This window comes from Neocloeon triangulifer, unplaced genomic scaffold, assembly GCF_031216515.1.
Source record: "Neocloeon triangulifer isolate White Clay Creek 2 clone unplaced genomic scaffold, ASM3121651v1 ptg000009l, whole genome shotgun sequence".
Classification (NCBI taxonomy): domain Eukaryota; kingdom Metazoa; phylum Arthropoda; class Insecta; order Ephemeroptera; family Baetidae; genus Neocloeon; species Neocloeon triangulifer.
The window spans coordinates 312,680-336,668 of record NW_026775551.1 but is presented as its reverse complement, the minus strand read 5'-3'; the positions used below and the strand labels follow the sequence as shown (position 1 = coordinate 336,668).

The 23,989-nt window shown below is 39.4% G+C and overlaps 1 protein-coding gene across 5 annotated transcripts in view; it reads right to left on the bottom strand.

Annotated features, from left to right (window-relative positions):
- The window catches only part of LOC132195120 (polypyrimidine tract-binding protein 1), a 112,644-nt gene that overhangs the window by 6,617 nt on the left and 82,038 nt on the right, over positions 1-23,989 (bottom strand). For 4 of the 5 annotated variants that reach the window (XM_059616887.1, XM_059616890.1, XM_059616889.1 and 1 more), the window contains 9 exons: positions 10,413-10,514; positions 9,612-9,758; positions 8,840-8,986; positions 7,621-7,764; positions 4,631-4,682; positions 3,344-3,402; positions 2,743-2,908; positions 1,320-1,405; positions 994-1,146 (listed from right to left, as the gene is read on the bottom strand). In XM_059616887.1, the coding sequence (XP_059472870.1) occupies positions 994-1,146; positions 1,320-1,405; positions 2,743-2,908; positions 3,344-3,402; positions 4,631-4,682; positions 7,621-7,764; positions 8,840-8,986; positions 9,612-9,758; positions 10,413-10,514 (1,056 nt within the window). Of the gene's footprint in view, positions 1-993; positions 1,147-1,318; positions 1,406-2,742; positions 2,909-3,343; positions 3,403-4,630; positions 4,683-7,620; positions 7,765-8,839; positions 8,987-9,611; positions 9,759-10,412; positions 10,515-23,989 lie in introns of all 5 variants that reach the window. The other variant, XM_059616888.1, reaches the window with a different exon arrangement.

Here is a 23,989-nt window from a genome sequence, read left to right as displayed (position 1 = left end):
ACAGCAGCAGATGGAAAAAGAGAAAAATCATCCTTGGTATATAATTTTTTTTTTAAAATCTCGTCACAAAATATTTTTGTGAAGAAGGTGGCGGGCGGGCGCCCCCTGAGGGGAGCCCCAGCCCGCCGGCGTGGCCAGCGCTCGCAACATGACTTCCGTACAATGATTGAAAATTAATTTTAATAACTCGGAAGCGGCAAAAGAGCATGTTCCGCAAGCCCAAGCCACGCCTTTGGAGAAATTCTTACATTAAGCTTTGTAAAATTTTAATTTAACAAATAATAAAAAATGAGAGTGAAAACGCAAGAGGCAGACTCTGGCGTTTTCACTTTCAACCCACTCCGTAAACAAGCCGTCGTGTTAAGCAATTTTCTCTAACAAATGAAAAGGGTCGCCAAAATAGGTTGAGTAGTCCGAAAAATTTAATAATGGTAATAATGAAGCTTTGAAAATAGGTGTGTGCGGTCGATTTGAAAGAGAGTGCTAAGCAAACTCAACTTGCAGTCATTCGAAATTAGCAGAAGTTGGTTAGCAGAAAATTGGAAGAGGTAATTTAACTTTTGCACTTGAAACAATTGTGAAGATTCTGATCCGAAATTGAGTGCAAATTCTCGGTTCTCCATTATTCTGGGCCTAATTTATCAACCTATTGCAGTTTCCCTTTCTTGTTTTTTAATCAAGTTCAAAACTCACAAAAAGATAGAAACCTAAAAAAAGAATGATACGATAAAAATCGAAAACAAACAAGAGACACAGGCTAAATCTGGTATATTAAAAAAAAAATCCACTTGCACAAAGAGAGAGATTCGTTTGGGGAAAAATTAATCCAAAACTGGCAAAAGCACAGAAGTAACAAAATTTTTGTCTCTTCCATTCCATCAAATCAATAAATAACGGTTTCCAAAAATTTCAAGACTTTCTCTCGCCCAGATTGCCAATCGCGACGGACTGGAATTAAGTAAGCTAAGTGAACTGAAGGCGATCGAATGTTACCTCCTCGTTGAGATTGCTGATGAGCAGCACGGAGCCGGTGGTTTGCACGCCGGGCAACCGGAGGCCCGCACCAGCGCCCAGGGCGTTGTTGGCGCCGCCGCCGGCCAGCGAGAAGCCCGCCAATGGCATTGCAGCCGCCACTGAAAAATAATCAATTTGGGAAGAGAAAGGTTAAATTCAGGTGATGCTCTGCGAACACAAGGTCGGGGTGTTAGGAATCGATCAAAATCCCCCTGCCTGCTTCACCCGCATTCATGCAGCAGATTTAGTCGAAATTCGGCAGGAGGAGAAGACGGGGGCGAAAGAGTTAATTGAGTGGTAGTACCTCCGACCGATGAACCGTAGGGCGATGTGATCTGCGCACTCAGGCCGTGCATTGCAGCAAAGGGCGATGCCAGAACTCCTGTCGCCCCTGTGTTGTGACAGGCTAGGTTAATTTACTTGGACTAACAAACGCACTCCGAATTAAAGGCACTTTTTATTTTGCTTGGGTGGATGTGTGGGTGGAATGGGGTGGGTGGGGGTGGGTTATTGCCAATTTCCGACGAGAGCGGACGGTTGCCTTTTTAATTTCGAGCTGGCGGCAAATTGCAAGTTGGAAAAGGAATATAAAAAAACTGGTAGAGACTGCAAGTTCCAATCAAGCACTTGTTAATGAGAAAACTTACTCAGAAATGTATTGACAAATCGATATTTATTTATTACAGCTTGTTGATTGAGATTTGGCCTTAAATTTTTAATAGTAGAATTGAAAAAATATTAAAAATGGTAACACTTGAGGTGGATGTTATGAAAAATTGAAGCCGGGCGAACCTCGATGCAAAGAAAAAAATAAACTGAAGAAAAAAAACGGACCCCAAGAGGCGATTTGAAGTACTTAAAAAATCTAGGGTTTTCTTGTGTCCGAATTATAACTAAGTGGGAGGAACTCATAAAAAATATATTGGGACAGAATTCAATTTTATTCAACAGATTTGCAGAAAAAAAGTAAATTCTCCCCACATTACTTTTAATTTTCTAAGAATTCCTCCCACTTAGTTTTAGTTCGGACACAACAAAACCTTAGGTTTTCAAAGTACTAGCCTTTATTTATTCATTTTTTTTTTAATTTTTTACTTTGCAGTGAGGTTCGCCCGGTTTCTATTTTTCAATTTAAAAAAAAAATATAATAAATTTTGTTGTCACGCTATCTATTGGTATTATTTTGCCAACTTGATAACGGTGATATGAAAGCGATTAATTTGAATGAGGCCATTTGTGAGAAAGATATTATTTAGAAAAAAATTACTGTAAGAAAAAGTTTCAATTCAGTTCTACCAATAAATTTGAAATTCTTTTGGGAATTTTTATTAAAAAACCAATGCTAATGCAGAGAAAAATTATAATAATAACAATTATTTTTGCAATGAACTGGAACATCTAAAATTTAATTGACAATTCTAAAGCATTCAAAATTCAATAGGCAACCACAGTTTTTTTTTTTTTTTTAAAATAATCCAAGAATGGTTAAAATTCGATTTAAAATTTTAGTACGTTATCTACCTGTTAGGATTGTGAGTGAAAAAGTAAAAAAAAAAAAAAATGAAATCAAAGTGTGCAAATTTGCAGCGAAAACGCGATCATGGGTGAGAGGGCGGCAAAAAGCAGCTCGCGTCATTTCTGGTTTTTGCACGAACGAGTTAATCGAGTGAGGGGTTGTTTGGCGGCAGCGGGAGGGTGCGTGCGTGCGGTCAAAAGACAAAGAGGAACCTGTGAGGGCGAGGGCCGAGTCGAGCGAGGGGTCGCCGGTAGGCAGGTTGGGGTTGGTGTAGTCTCTGCTCTTGTCATTGTTGTACTTGACGTTGAGGCTGTTGAGTTTCGAGTACTCGATGCGCAGGGTGCAGCACGCGTTGTAGATGTTCTGCCCGTCCAGAGACTGCAAGCAAACCACAAAAGACCATCGTCATCATCAGGCGCCCTTTGTTCGTCCAGGGCCCTTCACAATCGATCCTTTCTCTCTCCCTCGCGCCCGATTCGTTTCGTAGCGTCAGAATGAGAAAAGCGGAGCAGAAAAATCCACTTTCGCTTCGTAAATCTTAATTAGCGCGCGAATGGTGCAGCCGCGGGCGGAAACTCAAAAATTCGCAGCAGTCGTTATTAATTATCATTAGCCGGCGGCGATGCCAGCCAGCCAGCGAACGAGCAGCGCCGCCGCCGCCGCAGAGTTTGCGCTTGGCAATTAGTGATCGGCGCCACCTGTTGAGTCTCGCATAATTTTTGCATTATTTTATTTTTTCGGCAGCGAAAATTCAGACGGAGAAAGAGAAACTGCGATTGCAAGAAGTGGCAAATGAACGCAAACGAAACTCACCAGTTTGGCCGCCTGGGCGGTCACCACGTCCGGGTACTGGATCAGTGCTTGGAACGTGTCTGCGGAAAAGAAAGTGAAATTTTACAATCAGAAACAAAATGATTAATAAATTATCAACTTAAAACAATATTTTGTTAGATTTCAATATTAAAAAGTAAAAAAACAGGAATAATCAAAAGTGCACAATTCTGAATCTATTTTTAATAATATGAATATGTAAGCTTGAATTCATTTAAATTCTAAATTTAATCATTAAATTTAAAGACAGCGGTTTTGTTTTTGGTGGATTGAATTTAAATTCGGCTTTTCCTCGATGGGTTTTTGTGAGTTTTTATTGTTTAGGAAAAACAATATCCTGCTCTACATGTTTCGGCTGCGGGCTGCAGCCATAATTCATGAGCTTTCTCGGCGGTGGTCGAGAGAAGACAGGATATTGTTTTTCTTAAACAATAAAAACTCACAAAAACCCATCGAGGAAAAGCCGAATTTAAATTCAATCCACCATGAATCAACCCTCAATCGTGAACTTCTACTACAAAAAAAAAAAAAGTTTTGTTTTTGTTTTGAAAACCATCATGTTTTAAACTTCAACTTTTTTCTTCGATTGGTTTTTGAGTTATTTATTGTCTACGAAAAGACAATATCGTGCTCTACATGTTTCGGCTGCAGCCATAATTCATGAACTGTGGAATCATTTTAATAAGAATTAGTACAAAAATCAATCTTTTAACAATATCTTCTCTTCGATTAACAACTTTTTAAAAAATTTTTCTCAGCTACAATTTATTCACCAAGTAATTCTTCAAAAATTTGACAATAATTTTTCAAATTTAATTAATTAATTAAAATAATACTTGGTAGAAAAATTGGAACTGAGTATAATTTTTATGAAAAAAACCTTGATTAATTGATGTAAACACTTTTATACAAATAATATAATATATTAACATTATGTAAACTAACTTTTGTCAAAAAAATTTCACAGCTCATGAATTATGGCTGCAGCCCTCAGCCGAAACATGTAGAGTAGGAATTTTTTTTTCTTAAACTAAAAAAACCCATCGAGAAAAAGCTGACTTTAAATTCAAATCAACATGACATAACAAAGTTTTATAGAATTTTTCAGAGCTTCATTTTATTTAAATAAATTTTCAACGATCTTATAGCAATTTAATATTTAAAACGAAACTTCAATACAAGGAAAATCAACATCAAATAAGTGCTATTGTGGTGCATATTTTATTATTAAACAGAAGTTTGATCCGCCTTTCTTCACGCTTGACTTACTGTTTTTGGTGAAAGTGACGATTTTCAGGACTTTTCCGTAGCGGGAGAAAATCTGCAACAGAAAAATGACACTGCATGTAAGTCCTCAAGGGAAAATTGAGTCAACGAAGCGGAAGATGCTCAATGGCGAAGAAACCACTTTTGCCGCGCGCGCTCGCGGCCGCAGAAGCCGCTGTAGAATAAAGTCAGAAGGGAAAGAAGAAAAAAGGGACTCGGGGCGGACGGATACAAAAATAAAAGAGTGAAATCGAGTCTCTTTTTGAAACATATCGGCCGTCAATAAATAACGAAAGACGCTTCTTTTTTGCTGTCGATATTTTCCGCAGCGACAATTACAATTTTGCGTCGGCACGGAAAGGCGCGGCGGCGATAATTGCACGGTCGGCGATTTCAGGCACGCACAATTCACTCATCATCTTAATGGGGCGGCGATTATCCGCCCCCTGCAGCCGTGGGGTGGATCCGGCGAGGCACCTGCCCGGACGGTCGCAGCCAAATTACGCCACTTTTGCTTTATCGGCCGGCCGGAAATTAACAAACTGCAGCGCCGAAATCCGCTCTCGCGGGCCTCGTTAGTTGCCGCCCCGACGCCCTCCCGAGAAAGAAAGACTTTCGAATTAACCCCGAAATTCAATATCGCGGAGTTAAACATTCACGAGGCCATTTGCGAATGAATCCGGAATACAACGTTTCGGCAACTCCCTCAGGGCGGACCCTGGGAAATTAAAAACCGGAATTCCCTGCAGCGCGGTGGAAACTTTCGAATCCCAGAACGACACGCAGCAAAACACTTCCTTTCGCTTAATTAGCAGCGGTGGAAATTTTCAAACAGGTTGTTGTCGGTTCATGAATAATTCAGCAATATTACGGCCGAAATTTTGCATCCGATTTGTTAAAAAGAACAGGGATCCGCCGGGCAAAATATTATTTTAATTAAATAAATTCAAACAAAGCAAACAGATTTGATTGAAAATCCAGTTGTGTATCAAAAAACCACGCTTGGAGTAATTAATTAATTTATTGAACTTATATTTGGGGGTGGGGGGGGTCATGGATTTTTGACCCTACTTACGGAAAGAAAAATAAACTATGAAATTGAATCCGAGTTATTCTTTTCTTTTTTATACTCCGATGTAAAGTAAATAAGTAAATTAATTAAATAAAAACTCCAATTTTCAGCCAAAAGTGAAGTTAAATTGCATTAAAATTATTGACTTGTAAAAATTTTGTATGTGTAAATTAAGGTTCTAGTTTCACCTTGTGAATCCGAATCAAGCAAATTAATCTGAATCTCCGAGTGATATTCCAAAGGAAACAACCCATATCTCTTGACGATGTGTATGTCACTCGAGCACTTTTCGAGCGTCCCTTCGGCCCAGGCGGTCGTTCGGTCGGTGGGAAGGCGGAGTGGCCGGGCCAGAGCTTGCCGTGCCGCAGGCGGCAATATTATGATATCACTTGATTCATCTCTGCGGCGTGAGCGCCTGACTGAGCTTGAATATGCAACCAGTTGAGCACACTTGTCAGACAAAAAGCCTAACTGCGACCAACTTTTGATCGCGCGCCGGCCACAATGCGCCCTGATTTATCTCGATCGCGTTGATGCACCTGGCCTGGCTGCGACGAACCATCGATCTATCTTTTTTCATTAGAGACGGGGCGAGTCTTTCGGGAGGCGCGCGCGATTGCCTATCGATTCGCGAAATAAAGTTGTGCCTCCGAGATGGGTGATTTATCCTCATTTGCGGCTGACAAAGAGGGAAAGAGAGGAGGAAAGAAAATATATACCAACTAAGCTCCGGCGCGGTTTAAACGAGTGAGCGGAAAATTGGAGGCAGAAATTTGTTTACGAATCGGCCATTTTTTGCGCGCAGGGGATTTAATTTGCCAAAATTTCTTTACTTTCAAGCGAAATTAAATTCGCTGGCTTTTTATTAAGCGTGCCCAGCGAGCCGCACCGGAGACGTCAGCTGACGGGAAATGCCTGCGAAAAACTGAATTTTCCGTTCGCCAAATTGCTGTTTTTTGGTCGCTTTGAATAATTTAGCGTGTGAGGGAAAAATGGGACGGGATTAATAAATTTTGGCCGAAATTTGGATGTTTGCATTGCTAAAAACAAAAAACAGGAAAATCTCTGCCATAAATCAAGGCTTTATAACTAAATAGCAAAAGCACACAAGTATTCCTCAAATGAGCATTAATATTAAGTTTTAAATTCTCTTTTCATCAAATTTAAAAAGAATTTCACATTTTTTTTTTTATAATGAGAATAAATTTTCATGCGAAATGTGATACATGCAGAGTCTGTTTTTACTTTTAACGTGAAAATCTGTCCCTCTGAAAGTCTCATTTGGGTAATGGTCGATTTCACGATTCGGAGGACGAAAAGCATCCCCTCTCGTCAATATTAATAACGTTCATTAAGCGCAAGTACTGATGTTGCCGCCGCGGCCTGCCTGCCAAACTATAATCTGCGATTATTATTGCAAATTTAATGAGTATCATGACGAGGGTGGCCGAGCGGGCGGGCGGAGGGAGGGGGTGGGGGCGAAATGCGTGCGGTCGAGCAGATTAGTCCAATTTGACGAACGTCGGATGCAAATTCGCGGCTTTTGTTGTTTGCCAGGTTTAAAGTGTTTCGATTTTTCGAGGTACACGGGCGCTGTTTGTTGTCGTTCGCGTCGCTTTGAAGTCGTCCGAGACTATTTAATTAGCCGATCCGTCCAATCTGGCCACAACAAGGGCTGCGCGCTCGCAAATAAATCCCTCCATGGGACGCAAGGCTCGACCCCAACGCCGAGGCAAACAGAGAAGAGGAGCGCCCTGGCTAGGTTGCGCCAAAATAATTACCACTCGGGGAAAGTTTTGCGGTTCATCTCGGTGAGCAGCCGATAATCTGCTTTAGGGATCAAGAAGCAAATGCTCAAAGGGAAACGATGATGAATCGACTTGCACCTTTGCCTTTATCATCAACACAATAATTTACGTACCTGGTAAAGGACCTCGAGGGTGACAGGGTAGACCATGTGCTCGATAATGACCCTGAGAACCGTGTTGGGTCCACCCTGAGTTTCATTTGTAGCACCTGCGGCCAGAGCTTGGGCAGCTTGCAACGCTGCTTGCGCTGAGGCGTTCTGAAAGCAAAATTCAAATTTTCTGTAAAACAAAATAAATAAATAAAAATATCAAAAGCTTGTTTTCTTTTTTGTTTATTGAAAGAGACCATTTTTTTTTTAATTCCAACACGCAATTGCTTGAAATACTTTGACGAGAGTCGTGGCGTGCCACGAATGCATCAATATGAAACGAGAATGTCCCAATTGGATCCTCTTGTTATGCCGCCCAGTCTAAACAAATATTTTGATCGCACATTTGAATTTTCTTTTCCCAGACTGTGTAATGCTTTACCACCAAATTTAAAAAATCTTGATTCAAAAAATTCTGTTAAATTTCATATTAAAAAATGGTTTTTGTCGCTTTTAGTTGACATTTTAATCTTTGTAAAAATTCGCATGTAAAACAATGTGTATAGAACTGGATTGCTTGGCTTTTAAGTCTTGCTTTCTATTCGCATAAGCACCGGCCGATAACTCCGTTGGGAGTTGGCTGGACTTGTAACTTTCAAATAGGTTTCTCGGTTTAAAATTGCATGTAAAGAATATCTGACTGTTGTTTAAAATTTCCCCTTTTCGGCTCCAGCTCGGCAAGTAGATTTAATTTGGAAACACTTTTGCTTTCAAATTGAGTTTATGAGTTTTAGTAAGTTGTTTACTAGGGCTGGCTGCCAATTCTCTCTTCAATGTAATTTTTCCCCCAAATAATATTGACTTGTTGTGAGAGAATAAACGAATTGAATTGAAAAATAAATATACTTCATTTAAAAAAAAAATAAATAAATAAACGGGGAATATTCATAAGAAGTCTCGCAAGCAGATCAAAGAAAAATAATTATCTCGGAGGACTCTTTGAGCAATTTAGATTTACAAGAAAAATTCCGCCGTTTAGCCCTCGAACTAAAAAGTGCTCTCTAGTGGTCCTTTGAAAGCGCCCCTCCCTCCCTCCCTTTCACGTACGTAAAGCAAGAAGTTGCTTTCAACGACGGCGGTCCGATCGTTCAATATTTCATTAGTTCTGAATGGTCAACCAGTTTACTTTTCAAGTCCGGACATTAACCAGGGGCGCTTGATTGCAAATGATAATTATTCTTACCGCGTTTGAGTGGGTTTGGTCGGTTTTGAGTTCTTTGTGCGTGGAGAACTGGACGTAGACGGCGCGGCCCCGCAGCTGGGCCACGCACGTGGTGAAGTAGGTGACCATCTGGGCAGCGGCCACCTCGTCGGCCATTTCGAGGAACGCCTGCGAACACAGAACAAACTTTGGTGATGGATCGGCGTCCCCGGGGGCTGCGCCAACCCCCATTATGTGTGACGAGTATTCTTAAAAGCCTTTGTTTGACGTTGTTTTGATACGGCCCGAATTTGCATAGCGAGCCGGGTGAGCGAGAAACGAGGGGTTCTGCTGTGTGTGTGTGAGCAAATTAATGCAACAATGGCAGCGCCGAGTGTCCGGCGGCTCAACCGGCCTCATTCACACAGTGCGTTCTTTGTGGTTTCGACGCGAGGGGAGGAAGGAGCATTTTTCAAGAGCTGCGCAAAATTTGAGCCGTGAAAAGCGAGAAATTCCGGGGAACAATGCGCGGCGCCAAAATTGCCACTTGCCGCCAAACAGGGATTTAAATACGATTTTTTTGTACTTCAACGTCAAACAAAGTTGGGGGGAATTTTCCGACGCCTTTATTCTTGAGAAACTTTCAAAACTTAAACGTTATAAAAGCGTAAAAGACTGAAAATTATGAAAAAAAAATCAATTAAAAGCTCTGAACCTTTTTTCATTTTCAAAAGTTGTTTTTATTAATTTATTTTGAAAATTTAATTAGATTAGATTAGATCAATATTTATTGCATTAGACATGAATATAATACCTGATTTTTGCCCTTGAGCACAAGCACGTTGGTAACCCTTCCAAAAGGGATGCCGAGGTGAATGATTTCTGCCTCGGTGACCTCATTGGGAATGTTTCTGATGTGGATCACCTTCGAAGGCTTCTGGTTCTTCGTGTCCAGCTTAACCTGCGGGAGAAATGGAACAAAAATTTGATTAAAATGGAATCTAATGAATTAATATAACTCTTAATTACAAAATTACTTTAAATTGGGAGGTAATTCATATATCATATTTGAAAATTCATTTCCAAGAAATTAAGATTCATTGTGGAGCATTAATTTCATTTGAGTAAAGTTTGTTAAATTTCTTTAGATTGAACTCAAGTGACATTAGTAAGAAGAAAAAAAACGGGACGAAATATTTTAATTTTAAATGCAAACTGAAGGGCTTCTTTAAGGAATTTGATATAATCTCAAATTTATCACAAGGTTCGATCATTAAATTTGGAAGAAATTAATTAAATCTATTTGAAATGCAATAAATGCTACAGTAATAAAGAATATATGGAGTTTTAATTCCTTCCATTTTGTTAAGAGGAAAAAAATTTCTGGAGTCAAGTGTCTTGATTTTTAGCAATTGAGGGGAGCGAGCAATAAGCAAGTTTGTCCCGCCAAGCAGGCAAGATCAAACAGAGGGTGTAATTTAGCACTTTGTAATGGTAGCGTGGGAGGGAAATGAGGTTTGCTCAACTAATTGGCGGACAAGGCTTTCGAATCGCACGAACACACAGTTGTGCGGCATGTCAGGGGCGGTCGATTGATTATTTAATTGCGACTCACCTTCTTGGCGTCATTGTTGTTGTCGGCGTGGCTCGGCTGGGGGCTCATGACGGCACCATTGCTCACGCCCCCGCTCTGAGACAGCAACTCGTCTGATCCTCTCTGCAAACACACGAGTCAGTTGAGATATAAAATTCGTTCGATCCATTAAGGGGGTAATTTGCGAGGGAATCCGTGCGCGCCTAAAGAGTTGAAATTTTAATCGCCGCGAGCTGCGTCCTACACCAGCAAGGAGCACTGTGCATTTTTAATGGGACGACTCGAGTGCACTCAGCAAACGCCAAACTGTTGAATTGATAATCAACAGAGTGCCTGCTTGAATTATGCAGCCCGTCCGGCGCGCGCGAGCACGTGTGTGTGTGTTTCGCCTCCCAAGTAATTTCATCAATGGCAGTCGCGGGACGCCCCACCGCGACAAATAAAATCTGCCGCCGGTTTAAAAGCATAAAAAAACTTTTAAATGGATTAAAGAAAAATTCATAGTTTCATTATCAACTTTTTTGTTTCTCAAAAATTCGTCAAAAGTGACGGCAAAAGTTCCAACAGTTTAATTTTCTTAAACTTTAGAACTTAAAAGAAAAAACCAAAAGGATGAGTTAGAAAGAAGATTGATGAGACTTGTTAACGTCTCTTTTAATTAAAATTAAAAAGTTTAAGGATTCCTTGCCTAAAATTTGAAACTAAATTTTTACAGTGTCTGAAAAGATTCCACAGAGTAAATGTTGCCAAAATCCACAAACTAAAATTATGTCAACGCTCAAGTTATATCTTTGAGTGATTTTTCACATCAGTTCTTGATCATTGTCTGTAAATATGTAGTGAAGAAGTACAAATAATGTTCTTTAGTTTCTTCTTTTAATATAAAAAGATATACTTCAATCATTTCACAATGAGTTTTGTTCTTATTTCATTTGTCTTTAATTTTTTAAAGATCAAATTAATTGAATAAAATAAAACGAATCACTAAAATAAACAAGGAGCTTGATTCAACAAATTATAAATTTCTTACAAAAATTGAATTAATTAAATAAGGCTCAATGCGGCGGATGGGGTCTTTTTGATCTCGGAAGTTTTAGCAAAATTCTTGCTGGTGGTGGTGCCTTCTTGTCCAACAATTCCTTTTTTTTTCAAATAAATGTTGTCAACAATTGTATGTATACAATTTGATGCAATAATTTGGACAACCAAACAACAACAATACTAATAATACATTTCTTTTCGTCTTTATTTATTTCTTAGATTCAATCTTCAAAGCTCTACCAACTGTTGCTGCAATTAAAAATTTATTCATCGTTTCCTTTATTTTAATTGGGCGGTTTGTCGTTGGCAAGAACTTTGGCGGCTTAATTACACAAAGCATGGTGACACGGCCAACAGAGAGACAGCATGCTCGTCGTAACGACATAATCATGTTGTCTGTCAATAATTAGGTGCAACACACCACCGCGCCACAGACTAATATTATGCATTAGTAAACAGGCCAGGACGGACGGACGAAGTTTGACTCCTCGTAAATCACAAACACGCATCATTTGTGTGATTAGTCGATAAGCAAAAATCGCGCCCTTGCGGTGAATGTTGCAATGTTGATTTATTTATCTTGCGGGGGCGGATGGGGTTAATTATGCAGAGAACCCTCGACCTAATTGGACCGCGCACTCGATTAAGCTGTCAAAGACAAACAGGCAAACAACAACTACAATATAGTCGCTCAAAGCGCGCGCAATTCGCTGATAAATTTGACAACAAAGCCGGCCTAATCTGCAAAGAGAGCAAGCGGCAGCCAGGAAGGGCCAAAACGTGCTGCAAAATAAATACACTGCCCGCCGGGTCCAATTTGAATTTGCTGCTGCTGGTTAGTCCGTCGCTGCGGCCAAGGAATTAGTCCGGATGGAAATTGAAATAAAATGACGGGAAAAAAAAACGAGTCCGTCCGTCCGTCTGTCAAGCAAACAGCACCGGCACGAATTAACTTGACGCGAGATCAGTTCGACCCGGAGGCCGACTGTTGGCAAATTCAATTTGTTGCAACAGGCATGACTGCTCGCTCGTCCGCAATATGCCCACGAAGCAACAAACAACAAAAGGAAGTAATTGGAAGGGGTGTCTGAGAAGGTGCGTTGCGAGCGGAAACGCCAAACTTAATTGAAAGAATTAAGTGCAAAAAATTCCAAGCCTGATCAAAAATCAATTTTGATTTGAACAATATCGAGTTTGTTTTGTAGGAAAATGACATCGAGGTATGATGTTTTTAAAATCGGCACTTCCTCGGAGGGATTTGTGAATCGTTTAATGTTACGTAGATAAAAAAAAACAATATCCTGCTTTATTTTTTATTAAAAAAAATAGTAATAATAAAAAAAAAAACCAAAACTAGAAATAGGTTGCGGGCTTCGTGGCACGCAACCTGCGCGGCTGCACTCCCCGAGTAAAAAGAATCGCATACCTCTCTCTCTCTCTCTCTCGTAAAGCGAGGAATGACCTACGGACTCCCTGCATGGCACCCGACGATGCAGGTTAACTTCAAAAAGCTTGATAGAGTGCAGAAACGGGCGCTGCACTTTATTCACGGCCACACCCTTCCGCCGGCAAACGAGCAGAGAGTTATGCCCCTTGACGCACCTCAGGTACACCGACCTTCTCTTTTTCAAAAAGTGCCTGAGCGGCGAGACTGATTTTGACGCGCGCGCCCGAATCATTGAGGGCCGAGTGCTGCGAGGCGACAATAGTCGGCATCCCCGCCTCCAGCCACCCCTGGTGCGAAGTGTGTTCGGCCAGCGCGCTTTTTCCTTCAGGGTCGTCAAGCCCTGGAATGACCTGCCACCGACCCTCAAAGACTGCCCAACCAGCAATTTTCCCTCCCTTTGCAAGCAGCATTTGTGGCAGCAATTTTAAAGTGTCGTGATTGTTCTTTTTTTACGATAGTGTGGGTTCACGCGGTGGCCGATCTCTTTTTGATGTCGGGCGTTTTAGCAGACCTCTCTGCTAGTGTCGATACCCTTTCTGCTCATTTTTTCCAATTCAATTTTTTTTTCATGTATGACTTGCGTAGAATAAACAACAATAATAATACGAGTTAAGAGCCAATTTTGAATTAAAGACACAAGAAAATTAGGTTTTTTATTTTTAATTTTGAAATGGATTGTATTTTTATAAATCATGTTTCAATTATATTTTATTTATTTATTTATTCTCCATTCATGGTACATACAACGCAAAAAAAAGTACACTGTACAAAAAAAAAGCGGAATCATGCATCGACATAAAAAAGTACAAGCAAACAAAAAAATGCCGAAAATACAGGAGTCGGAAATGAATGTACAATGCTACAATTTTATTAAATAATTATCTTCTGTTATTACATTAATAAAATTTCTTTCATAAAAAATAGATTTGTTTGAAGAAATTGACACTCATTTACAATTTTCTGATTCTTATGTATTTTTCTTGCTCATATGAAATAGGAACGCAGATCGTAACCAAAACTGGCAGAGCCATTTTATTTTTTGTTTTATTATTATTGTTGTTTATTCCTGTCCGACAAATATTACATACATGTTATATGCACAGATCACAAAGAAAAATTGAGAATAAAAAAAATTTGCTTCGAGGAAACAGCCCGATTTCTTCACTACCAATAAAATAATTGCTGAGAATTTCAACGAAATAGGATTTATATTATATTTCTATTATTGAACAATTTGGAATAAATTGTGTCAATAAATTTGAATATTCTGAAAAAACTAGAGTCATATAAATTGTTTTTACGACAAGAGAAAAGATTCCTAGGATAAAAATAATGACCTGAAACGCACCCTAACTTTAAAGAACCCAAACAAACAGTTGCCTTTTTTATGAAGAATTTTAGCATTCCAAGCTCAGAACGACAAACAATATTCTTGGTGTTTGTTATTGCTGCCTAAAGTTGGGGATTTGACATCAAATGCAACCCTGTAAAAACCACCATTTTTTTAACTACCTTTGAGAATGTGAAATAATGTTTTCTTTTTACGTAAAAAAAAAAAACTATCACAATGCCATGTTGCTTTTGTCGGTGCACGTTTTATTTCTCTGTTGTGTTCTTGAACCAACAGCCTCGTTCACCATGCAAAACTCTGCTGCAAAAAGAGCAGTTGAATTTTTAATAGCAACCCTTTCACTTTTTAGCTCCTCTCCACTTCCGAACGGACCTTTTTAATCTTCCATTTGGGCCGTTTTTCCAAGCGTGAGCGTTTGTATCTTCAAATCCGCGGATTAACGCGTCCGCTCGCATTCGCGTCGGCGGCGACGTTGAGGTCGAAAATTAAGCCCGACAATTTGCGCTGCTGCGGCGCTCACTCTCGCTAGCTCGCTCTCTCTTGTGCTGCCGTTGTCGAATAATTTACAATTAGCGGCGCGAGCATGAATAATAAACGAGTGGCCGTTGGTGGCGCACAATGGAGCGCAACAATGCTGTTGCTCTTTTCACCGGAGACGAGACAAAAGCCAGATGAAAATCAAGCTTTTGTTGTCGCCACAGGTAATCAAGCTACAATTCATTAACTCGGTCTCTCGCAGCAGTTTGTATAATTATTTTATTTCGCCGCAACTCCAATGTTTGTTTTAGCACATTGTGTTGCTTTTTGTGAGCTGAAATTTGCCGCGGTCGCTTTTTGCAGTGTGCCCGCGCGTACGGCCCGATCAAACAGGCCTGGCTTATTAGTGTGAAAACTGGGCAAAACCACGCGCTGAAAACGCCTATTGATCTCCGAACCTCACCAATTTTCCGCCGAATCATCCAAAATTGTGGCCCTGTGATTTTAGAACACTGATATTTGCAATTTTTTTCAACTACATTTAAATGTTTTTTTTTTTATTAAAATAGCAAATTTGTATTGCCATTAATAATTATATCATTAGTCTTAGTTTTAGTTGATTTTACGGAAATTAAGTTGCCTTTTTTAGATTATTTTTGCCAAAATAATCGGTTTTATTTGATTTAATTAATTGGGATTTCTGCCATAAAATGAAACTTCATTTCCATTGAAAGGTGTCGTTTGCAAATTATATCGAATTAATTAATCGGCGTCAATTAACTGTCCACAGGGGAAACTTCCGGTACTGATTGCAGATTAATCAAAAGAGCTGCAAGGATCAAAAACGGTCCAGAGTGAACCATAAAACCAATTAAGCCAAATTTATCGAGCGCGTCCGAGCTAATTCGAAAAATCCAAATTAGGAGTGATAAATCGCCGACTAATCCCGATTTGCATTTATCGCGAATGAATAACGCGATGCAGGGGACCGGCGGATGATGCGTGGTTGCGACCAAGTTTCGCAAACATCCGAAGAGAGAGAACAGGAGCAGCAAGTTGGCATCGATCGAGCGTGCTAACAAGTGGAGAGACGGAAAATGGGAGTCGACCGATGACAATCTTTCATTGTGGGGTGCGAAATAATGTTGCGAAGAAAGAAGAGTGGAAAAGTATTCAAATATTACGAGACGAGTGAAAGGCAGCAGCAGCGGCAGCCGGCACGTCAGATTGTTTGCCGAGAAATAGAAAAACAGCACAAATGTATTCGCGGCGCAGAATGGAGCTGTCACTCGCTCGGGCCATTGTTGCATCCCGAGGAGAAGCAACGACAGCTCAGATTGTTACCCGGCTAGATAAAAGATTTTCCGCTCCAGGGAAAGGCACAAGAAGAAAAATTCTCGGGGAATATGCAGAAAAAAAAAAATTTCCTACATTCGCTCCAAACGAGAAAGAAAATGTGCGAAATTCGCGAGGTTTACCGTATTTGCAAGCGCCGCGACACAAAGCGGCTATTTCGCAACAAAAAAGGCTGACAATCAGAATTTCTCTTCGCACAAAAGCCGGCGCAACAAAAAACTGCCACGATAATGATTTTGAGAATGGTACTGAAAAAAGTGGTATTATTTATGGAGAAGTCACTACAAGTTTTGCTAAACCTTGTTCGGAAATTTTTTTAATAACTTTGAAATTTATTTTTAATAAAAAAAGGGCTCACCTTGTTTCACCCGTTTTATTAGCAGAGCTCTTTTCCATAAATAGCAAGGACGAGCTTTTTAATTTCGTCAAGATCTGCCTCGCTCGAGGGTATTTTGAAATTGAATTACAAAATATAAATCCGCCCCGTTTCGCGATAATGAAAACCATGAAAAATATACTTCAAGGATTTCTCAACAATCAACGTTTTCTTACAAGATGATGACAGATAATTGCGATTGGAAAACTTCTGGACTGTTTTTGTTCTTCGCTTTGCCCAAGGCTCCGGGAAACAAAAGAACCTCTTTGGCACTCAAAATAATCATTAATTACGCTGGCGACTCCATTGAGTATCGCTTTCCTCGATTCCGAGAGTGTATCGAGTTTCCTCTGCAGCAGACTTTGGCTGCGTTTACGAAATTTTGCGACTGCACCCACCGCCGAGCTCAAAGTCATCTCGTGCCAAAACCGCAAATCAGCCTGTTGAGAGCGGCCTTTGTAATCGGATAGCTTGAGCCGGCCGCCGACTGCGGCCACTGGGGGCGGGTCACGTGACGCCCGCCGGGGCCTCCGTTTCTTGCACCGCGAAGAAAAGAATTGATATTATGGAGCCGAGAAAGAGAGAAAAAAAGATGACTTACGGCTTGGCTGTCAGTACCTTCTTCTTCTCCGCTTGCTCGCCGCAACAACCAAGGAAGGAAAGAAAGAAAAAGCAGCCCTGCGAGTTGAAAAATTCAACGCGTAGCGCAGAGAGATTGGCACGTGCGAGACTCCCTTAAATGCGGGCCATAAAAAAATTAATTTTCTTTTCTGAACAAGTCACAAAATTCTCTATTGCAAATAATTTAGGTGCGCAAAAGGTCAGAAGATGCGATTTATTCAATGGAGAGTAATTTCAAAAGGATTTGCATGGGTTAATTTTCAAATAAAATTTTTTGTGTCCTTTTTTTGTTAAATTATTTATCAAGTGCAATCTACCCATTTGAATGTCATAAATAAATTAAAAGATATTTATTTATACTTAAGAGCAATTTCCTGACAAATTTTAAATTTAGTGTTTTTGCAGAATTTTTGTGGGAGAGATCAAGAAAAACAATTATTGTCATATAAGAATATTATTGCCAAAATTTGAACTTTTATTTAGAAAATAACAATTAATTCTCTAAATGCAGCAAATATTTTTTTTTTACTTTCAGAAAATTGAAAAAAAAAAAAAAAAAAACTCCTAGATTAACGTAAAAAGGCAACACAGTGGTCAAGATTGCCTAATTTCAAGGCTCATCAGTTGACCTGGTGATTCACGTGCACTTGATTAAGGAGTACTAATAATTCAAGTTTTGATTTTCTGAGAGAAGAATTCTGGCAGAGAATTGATTTTTAATTAAAAGTTCAAATTTATACAATAATTTTTTTTATCTCTTGCACGGTTTCAGTAATCCACGTAAAAATCGGTCTTAAAATTCATGAAAAATAGTTTGCTAAAGTATTTCCTGGCTTAAAATTTGCGTTTATTCAAATACTTTGGACGTTGTAAAAAATTGAAATTTTCCCAATTTCCATAATTTGGTAATGTAGTAGTTAACAAAATAAAACGTTCTAAAAATGCTCGGTCAGGGGAAGTATTTTTCCTGAATTTACTGAACCTTTTAAGAAAATTTCCCAATTAATTTTCAAGATAATCTTGGGTTCGAGCGAAACAACTTTTGGTTCTGTCAAAAAGAAAAAATGCGACGCAAAAATAGATTACGTTCGCAATTCTGGCGGGTTTTGTCGGTGCTTCGGGGGCTGAAATTCGAGGTACCTGCTCGCCCACCTACCCTACCCTACCTGCCAGCCCTTTTCTTTTCCCTTTTCTCGAGATGCAAACGAGCTGCACTTACGGGGCCGGCGCCAATTCCCTCGCCGCACCGCCGCTTTTTGCGTCCCTCTGGATGGCTGGCTGCGTTACCGCGCCGCTTATGCACGTGTGCGCCATTTTTTATTTGTTATTCGCTCTCTGCGCTCACGCGCCGGCGGACGCTTTTTAAAGATTAAACTCAAAGGCAAAACGCTGCTGCTTAATTCGCTGCCTGGCGACGCTCCTTTGCAAAAGGTGTGTGCGTGTCCCTCGCAAATTTTTCCGCTTTCTCCTGCCAAAGCAAGCGTCAAACGGCAGTGACCTTTGCCTCGAGTGCCACTCGACTTAAAAAAGATAAGAGTGAAGTGAATGAACTTGGCGATTAAATGAGCTTTTTGTGAAAGAACATAAAATAATGTCAAAAATTCATTATTTTTTTTCCGTCTTTCATGAAAGAAAATGTTCCTTTGACTCTGATTTGAGACCAAACTTGGGTAACACAATCCATTGTTGTTTTGCCCTAGTGTGCCGCGAAAACCTTTTCCTCTCCATCCGACTTACTTTACCGGTATCTTTCCTTTCCGTTTCTTACTTTATCTGCTCACGCCTTTGCCCGGCGGCGGTGCAATTTTCTCTCCTCGCTTCTATCGTTCCCGCCAAGCCGATTCAAAATTAAAACAACATGGACTCCATTGTTGATGGCTTGCGCAGTGTTTTATGGCGCGTTAATATTTCATGAAATCGATACGCATGCCCGAGCCACGATTTATGTAGTTGGACTACTCAATTATTGAAAGTGCATCAGCGAGCGCCGCAACAGCAGCAGCAACACAGGAACCAACAGACCGACCTGCTCCGCCTTTGCTTGTTTTCGCGCAAATTTCACCGGCGACCGAGCGGCCTATTAAATTTGCATCGCGCTGTGTTTGCCGTTGATTAATTAATACTTTTATTCGCCGCTCATGAATAAGGCATCCGGCGCAAATGAGTGACAGCCCCATTAACTATGCATGAGTTGAAAAGTCGAAATTTTCACCCCCGCCAATATTCAGGCTCGTGTTTTTTTTTATTTCAAGCTTTCCTTTCATTTCTTGCCAATTTCCAGTAAGTTTTTTTGACCCAATTGTAAATGGGTGAATTATGTCTGAGTGCACTATTTGTAATATCACACCATAAAACAATAAAAGAGATGCAATAATAATAATAATTCGGTAGGGAAAGTGGTGCAATAAATATTTAAAATAACAACAGAATGAATAGCATGAAAAAACAAAAGCCCAAGAAAATTCCAAGAAATTGGCGAGGAAGACAGTTTGAGTCTCATTTGTTTGAAGAAATTGACATTCGAGGAGATCATGGAAGTGAAGAACTCGGGCTTTTCCCTCGTTGTAAAAAATTGTTTTTATTCAATCACAAAACTGCTCTACCAGTTTCGGTCACGGTCTGAGACCCTGTCTCATGAGCAAGATAAATAAAAAAAAAATTAGTAAATTGAAAAACCATTTTTTACAAAAAATTCAAAACCTTTTTTGTACTTGAATTTGTTAGTTTAAAGATTTTTAATTTTTCTTTTAAAAATGTGGTTTTACAATTTGCTGATTTTTTCGTATTTTCCTTGCTCATGAAATAGGGTTACAGACCGTGACCGAAACTGGTAGAGCCATTTGTTTTTTGTTTTTTTACGAGGAAAAAGTCTCACACTTTCTAAAAAAATATATCGCTGTGATTCTATGGTTTTTTGGTCATAGAATTTTTGGGCTTTTTAATGAAACAAATTAACAAGATATTTACAAAGACGTGGGAAATCCCATAGAAAAACCGAAATTATGTCACGTATTTTTTTTTGTGTGTAAATTTTCAGTCTCACAATTTTTGCAATTTTTAGCGTTCGAGCACTTTTCAAAGTAAATCTCATATTTTTAACTCTGTGATAAAAAAAAAATGGGTGGCGGAATTGAGCAACGTGGCCTGTGAATGGTAAAAATGGGAATCGATTTGTTTCCGGTGAAGAAATCGGCTTGGATGCTGGGAGAAGAGGAATCTTTAAAAGCTTTTAGCCATATTAAGGAGCGGAAAAGAGAGGCTCAGAAATTTCTTTCCGACTCTTGCTCGCTGCACCTCCGGAGGATTTCGCCGAGGGCTTTGCTCGCAGCTGCAGATAGGGCAAAGTAAACAAGGTAATTACGTGCGAGAGAGTGCGTTTGATGTGGCGTCCGAGCGAAAGTTGTGAATGCGCGCGCGCATCTCTTTGATGGCTTTGGTTCATCTCTCGAGGGCGGCCGAGCAAGCGGGGGACGAAGAATTTTTTCGCCCTGCAGTATAATTAGACACGCGAATGGCATAATCAAGGAAGGAGTCAAAAACCAGGGCTCGTCGGCAGATCGTAATCGATTGGAGCGAGATTGCTTTTAGTTAGCGGTGCTCGCTTGCGTCGCAGACTTTCCAGCAGGGAGTGGAGATGTTCGTGAATTGGAGCTCATATTGGAAGCTGAGAGATGAATGCCCTAACTTCGGATCGAGGAATTTCGGAGGATGCTTGCCAACGTTCGAGTTGAGATTGGGTTTTCCTAGAGGACTAATTAAATTTCCTCGCGCTTTCCTACCCATCCGAGAGAGCCGGGAAACTATTTCAAATCTATTTTGGACTGCTTAATTAGTCAGGTTCTCCATGACGTTTCGATCATTAAGCAAAGACTAACTTAAAAATTCATAGTTTAAGTTCAAATTCTTGAAATAGGTTGGCACATTAATTTTGTTTTAAAATTTCCAATTTTTAATTAAAGTTTTTTTTTCAATTCTGCTGTTTTTCTTGCTAACAAAATAGGGTTGCAGACCCAGACCGTGACCAAAACTGGGAAGCCATTTGTTTTAGAAAAAATAAACAATTTTTCAATAATTTTTTTCCAATGATTTCTAAAATATAAAATTTGATAAGAAATAATCAAAACTCTTTGGAATTGCAAAATTAATGATTAAGTTTCTGTATCCATTTTTCCCATAGAGTTGTTTTTCTGTTTTTTGTAGTTTAAATAATAAATTTTTAATTTTTACTTTTATTTCATAAAGAATTTTTTAGAAAATCAAAATTTGTTTTGCTTCATTTGAAATTTTTTGCAAATTTAACTAATAAAGATTTATAATTAATTTATAAAATTTCACTATAAACATTTTCCTTGTGAAATCCAAACATTTTGCAACATATAATTCTGAAACGTAGCTGGTGTTTGTTAAGTGTCTCCTGCTGTTTGGCACACGAGAAACATGCCAACAAGGCGTGTTACAAATAATTAACCACGTTCTGCCCGATTGGCGGCGAGAATTTCGGCGGTCGGGGCAGCTGCTTCGCTGTTTACCAGTTGCACGGGCGTGTGTTGTGTGCGTTGCATATCGATTGGTGGCCACGGCTGGCTGGCAAGGCGGCCCCGAGAGCGGCGTGAATAATTTCCTAGCAGAGCCAGGCAGCTAAGTTGTCACCCCTGCGCCGCCCCGACATCGGCACGCAGGTTGTCTAATTGCACTCGTAGCACATCAAAAAGTCATTCCCTGTCGGCTGCCATCCAGCCAGCGGCACACATGGCACGTCATGTACAGCAGCACATACACGAGGCCAGAGAATGGCAAATGTGCCCCACTGATGCATCCAGAGAGCGGCGTTTTGACGGCGAATTTCGCATGAGTGCGCTTTTTCACGCAACGATATTCTTTTGTGCGATAGGCCGTTGTGTTTTGTGCATGCCGGAGATGGGGAAAAATGTTATTTCAGGATTATTCACGCAGACAGGATTCTGAAATGGAGAAAAAAATGGCACTGCCACTTTTGATCTACTTTTGTGAAATAGCGTGGAGATTTCGCAAAAACAACTTTAGAGGCTTAAAAGTGTAATTAATTTATTTATCCTCAATACATTTAACCTTATCAAATAATTGGTGGTCGCTTTGAAATAGTGATTTTCTCCAAATTTACTCTAAAATAGGTCTCTGAATATTGCTGAATATTGCTAATTCAGATTATTTTTAACCTTTCTCTTCCCACATCCAGCTTATTGTTAGTAAGAAGATGAATCTTATAGTGATCCGTGTTACAAAAATTGGTGATTTTCGAAAAAGGAAAATTTCTGAAATAAAATATTTTGAATATTAAATTTTTCTTTTGCGTTTGTTTAAATTATTTAATTTGCAACGTTGCAATCATTCTTAATGGTTAAGTCTGATTCTTTCTGTTTTCACATACTCCGCCCAAAGTTGAAGATATCGATATGAGATTTTCACCACTTCACCATCTTAGTTTGGAAGCGACTTTCCTAAATTTTTGACTAAAAATTTTCAAAATTGCGGGTTTTGCGGGACATTTTGGAAAAACAAAAAAACGTGATTATCTCAGCTTTTAGTGGTCGTAGAACAATTTTCCGGGTACGGCTGAACTCGTCTCAGCAAGCTTTACAACTTTGATGTTGAGCGTAAATTTTTAGGTCAAAGGTCAAGGTCATTTTTGGTGACCCGAAATTTTCAAACTCAAATTTGGAAATGTGCTGCATGATGAAAATCATTTTTGAGATTGCCATTCGATTCATCATGAAATTTTACATGATATATGTCAAAATTGCGATGTTGATATTTTTAGTTTAATTTAAATAAAAATAAGAATATTAAAAAATGTGGTTTTTCGCACCTCGGCAGGCAGTGTCAACAATATAATCGTCTGTAACTTTTGTTCTGATGATTTTAGGTACAAAAGAGTAATGACCAATGTTAATCTCCACGTCAAGACCAATCGATTGGTGTCTATGTCAATGACCTTTGGTGACCTTGAGGTCAAAGGTCACTCAGGTCGGTGACCTGGGGTCACGCGACCTAAATGTGTGATACGTACTTAGAAAGGTCTTGTCAAGAGGATAATTTTAGTCACCAAATTTTTTACTTTACGTCTACTACAAATCGAATAATTATAATTTTTCCTAATTAAATGCAGTATTTTGCGTGAAATGTTTTGGAAATTAGAGATTACTTGCTTTGTAGTAGACGTAAAGTAAAAAATTTGGTGACTAAAATTATCCTCTTGACAAGACCTTTCTAAGTACGTATCACACATTTAGGTCGCGTGACCCCAGGTCACCGACCTGAGTGACCTTTGACCTCAAGGTCACCAAAGGTCATTGACATAGACACCAATCGATTGGTCTTGACGTGGAGATTAACATTGGTCATTACTCTTTTGTACCTAAAATCATCAGAACAAAAGTTACAGACGATTATATTGTTGACACTGCCTGCCGAGGTGCGAAAAACCACATTTTTTAATATTCTTATTTTTATTTAAATTAAACTAAAAATATCAACATCGCAATTTTGACATATATCATGTAAAATTTCATGATGAATCGAATGGCAATCTCAAAAATGATTTTCATCATGCAGCACATTTCCAAATTTGAGTTTGAAAATTTCGGGTCACCAAAAATGACCTTGACCTTTGACCTAAAAATTTACGCTCAACATCAAAGTTGTAAAGCTTGCTGAGACGAGTTCAGCCGTACCCGGAAAATTGTTCTACGACCACTAAAAGCTGAGATAATCACGTTTTTTTGTTTTTCCAAAATGTCCCGCAAAACCCGCAATTTTGAAAATTTTTAGTCAAAAATTTAGGAAAGTCGCTTCCAAACTAAGATGGTGAAGTGGTGAAAATCTCATATCGATATCTTCAACTTTGGGCGGGGTATGTGAAAACAGGAAGAATCAGACTTAATTTTTTTTTT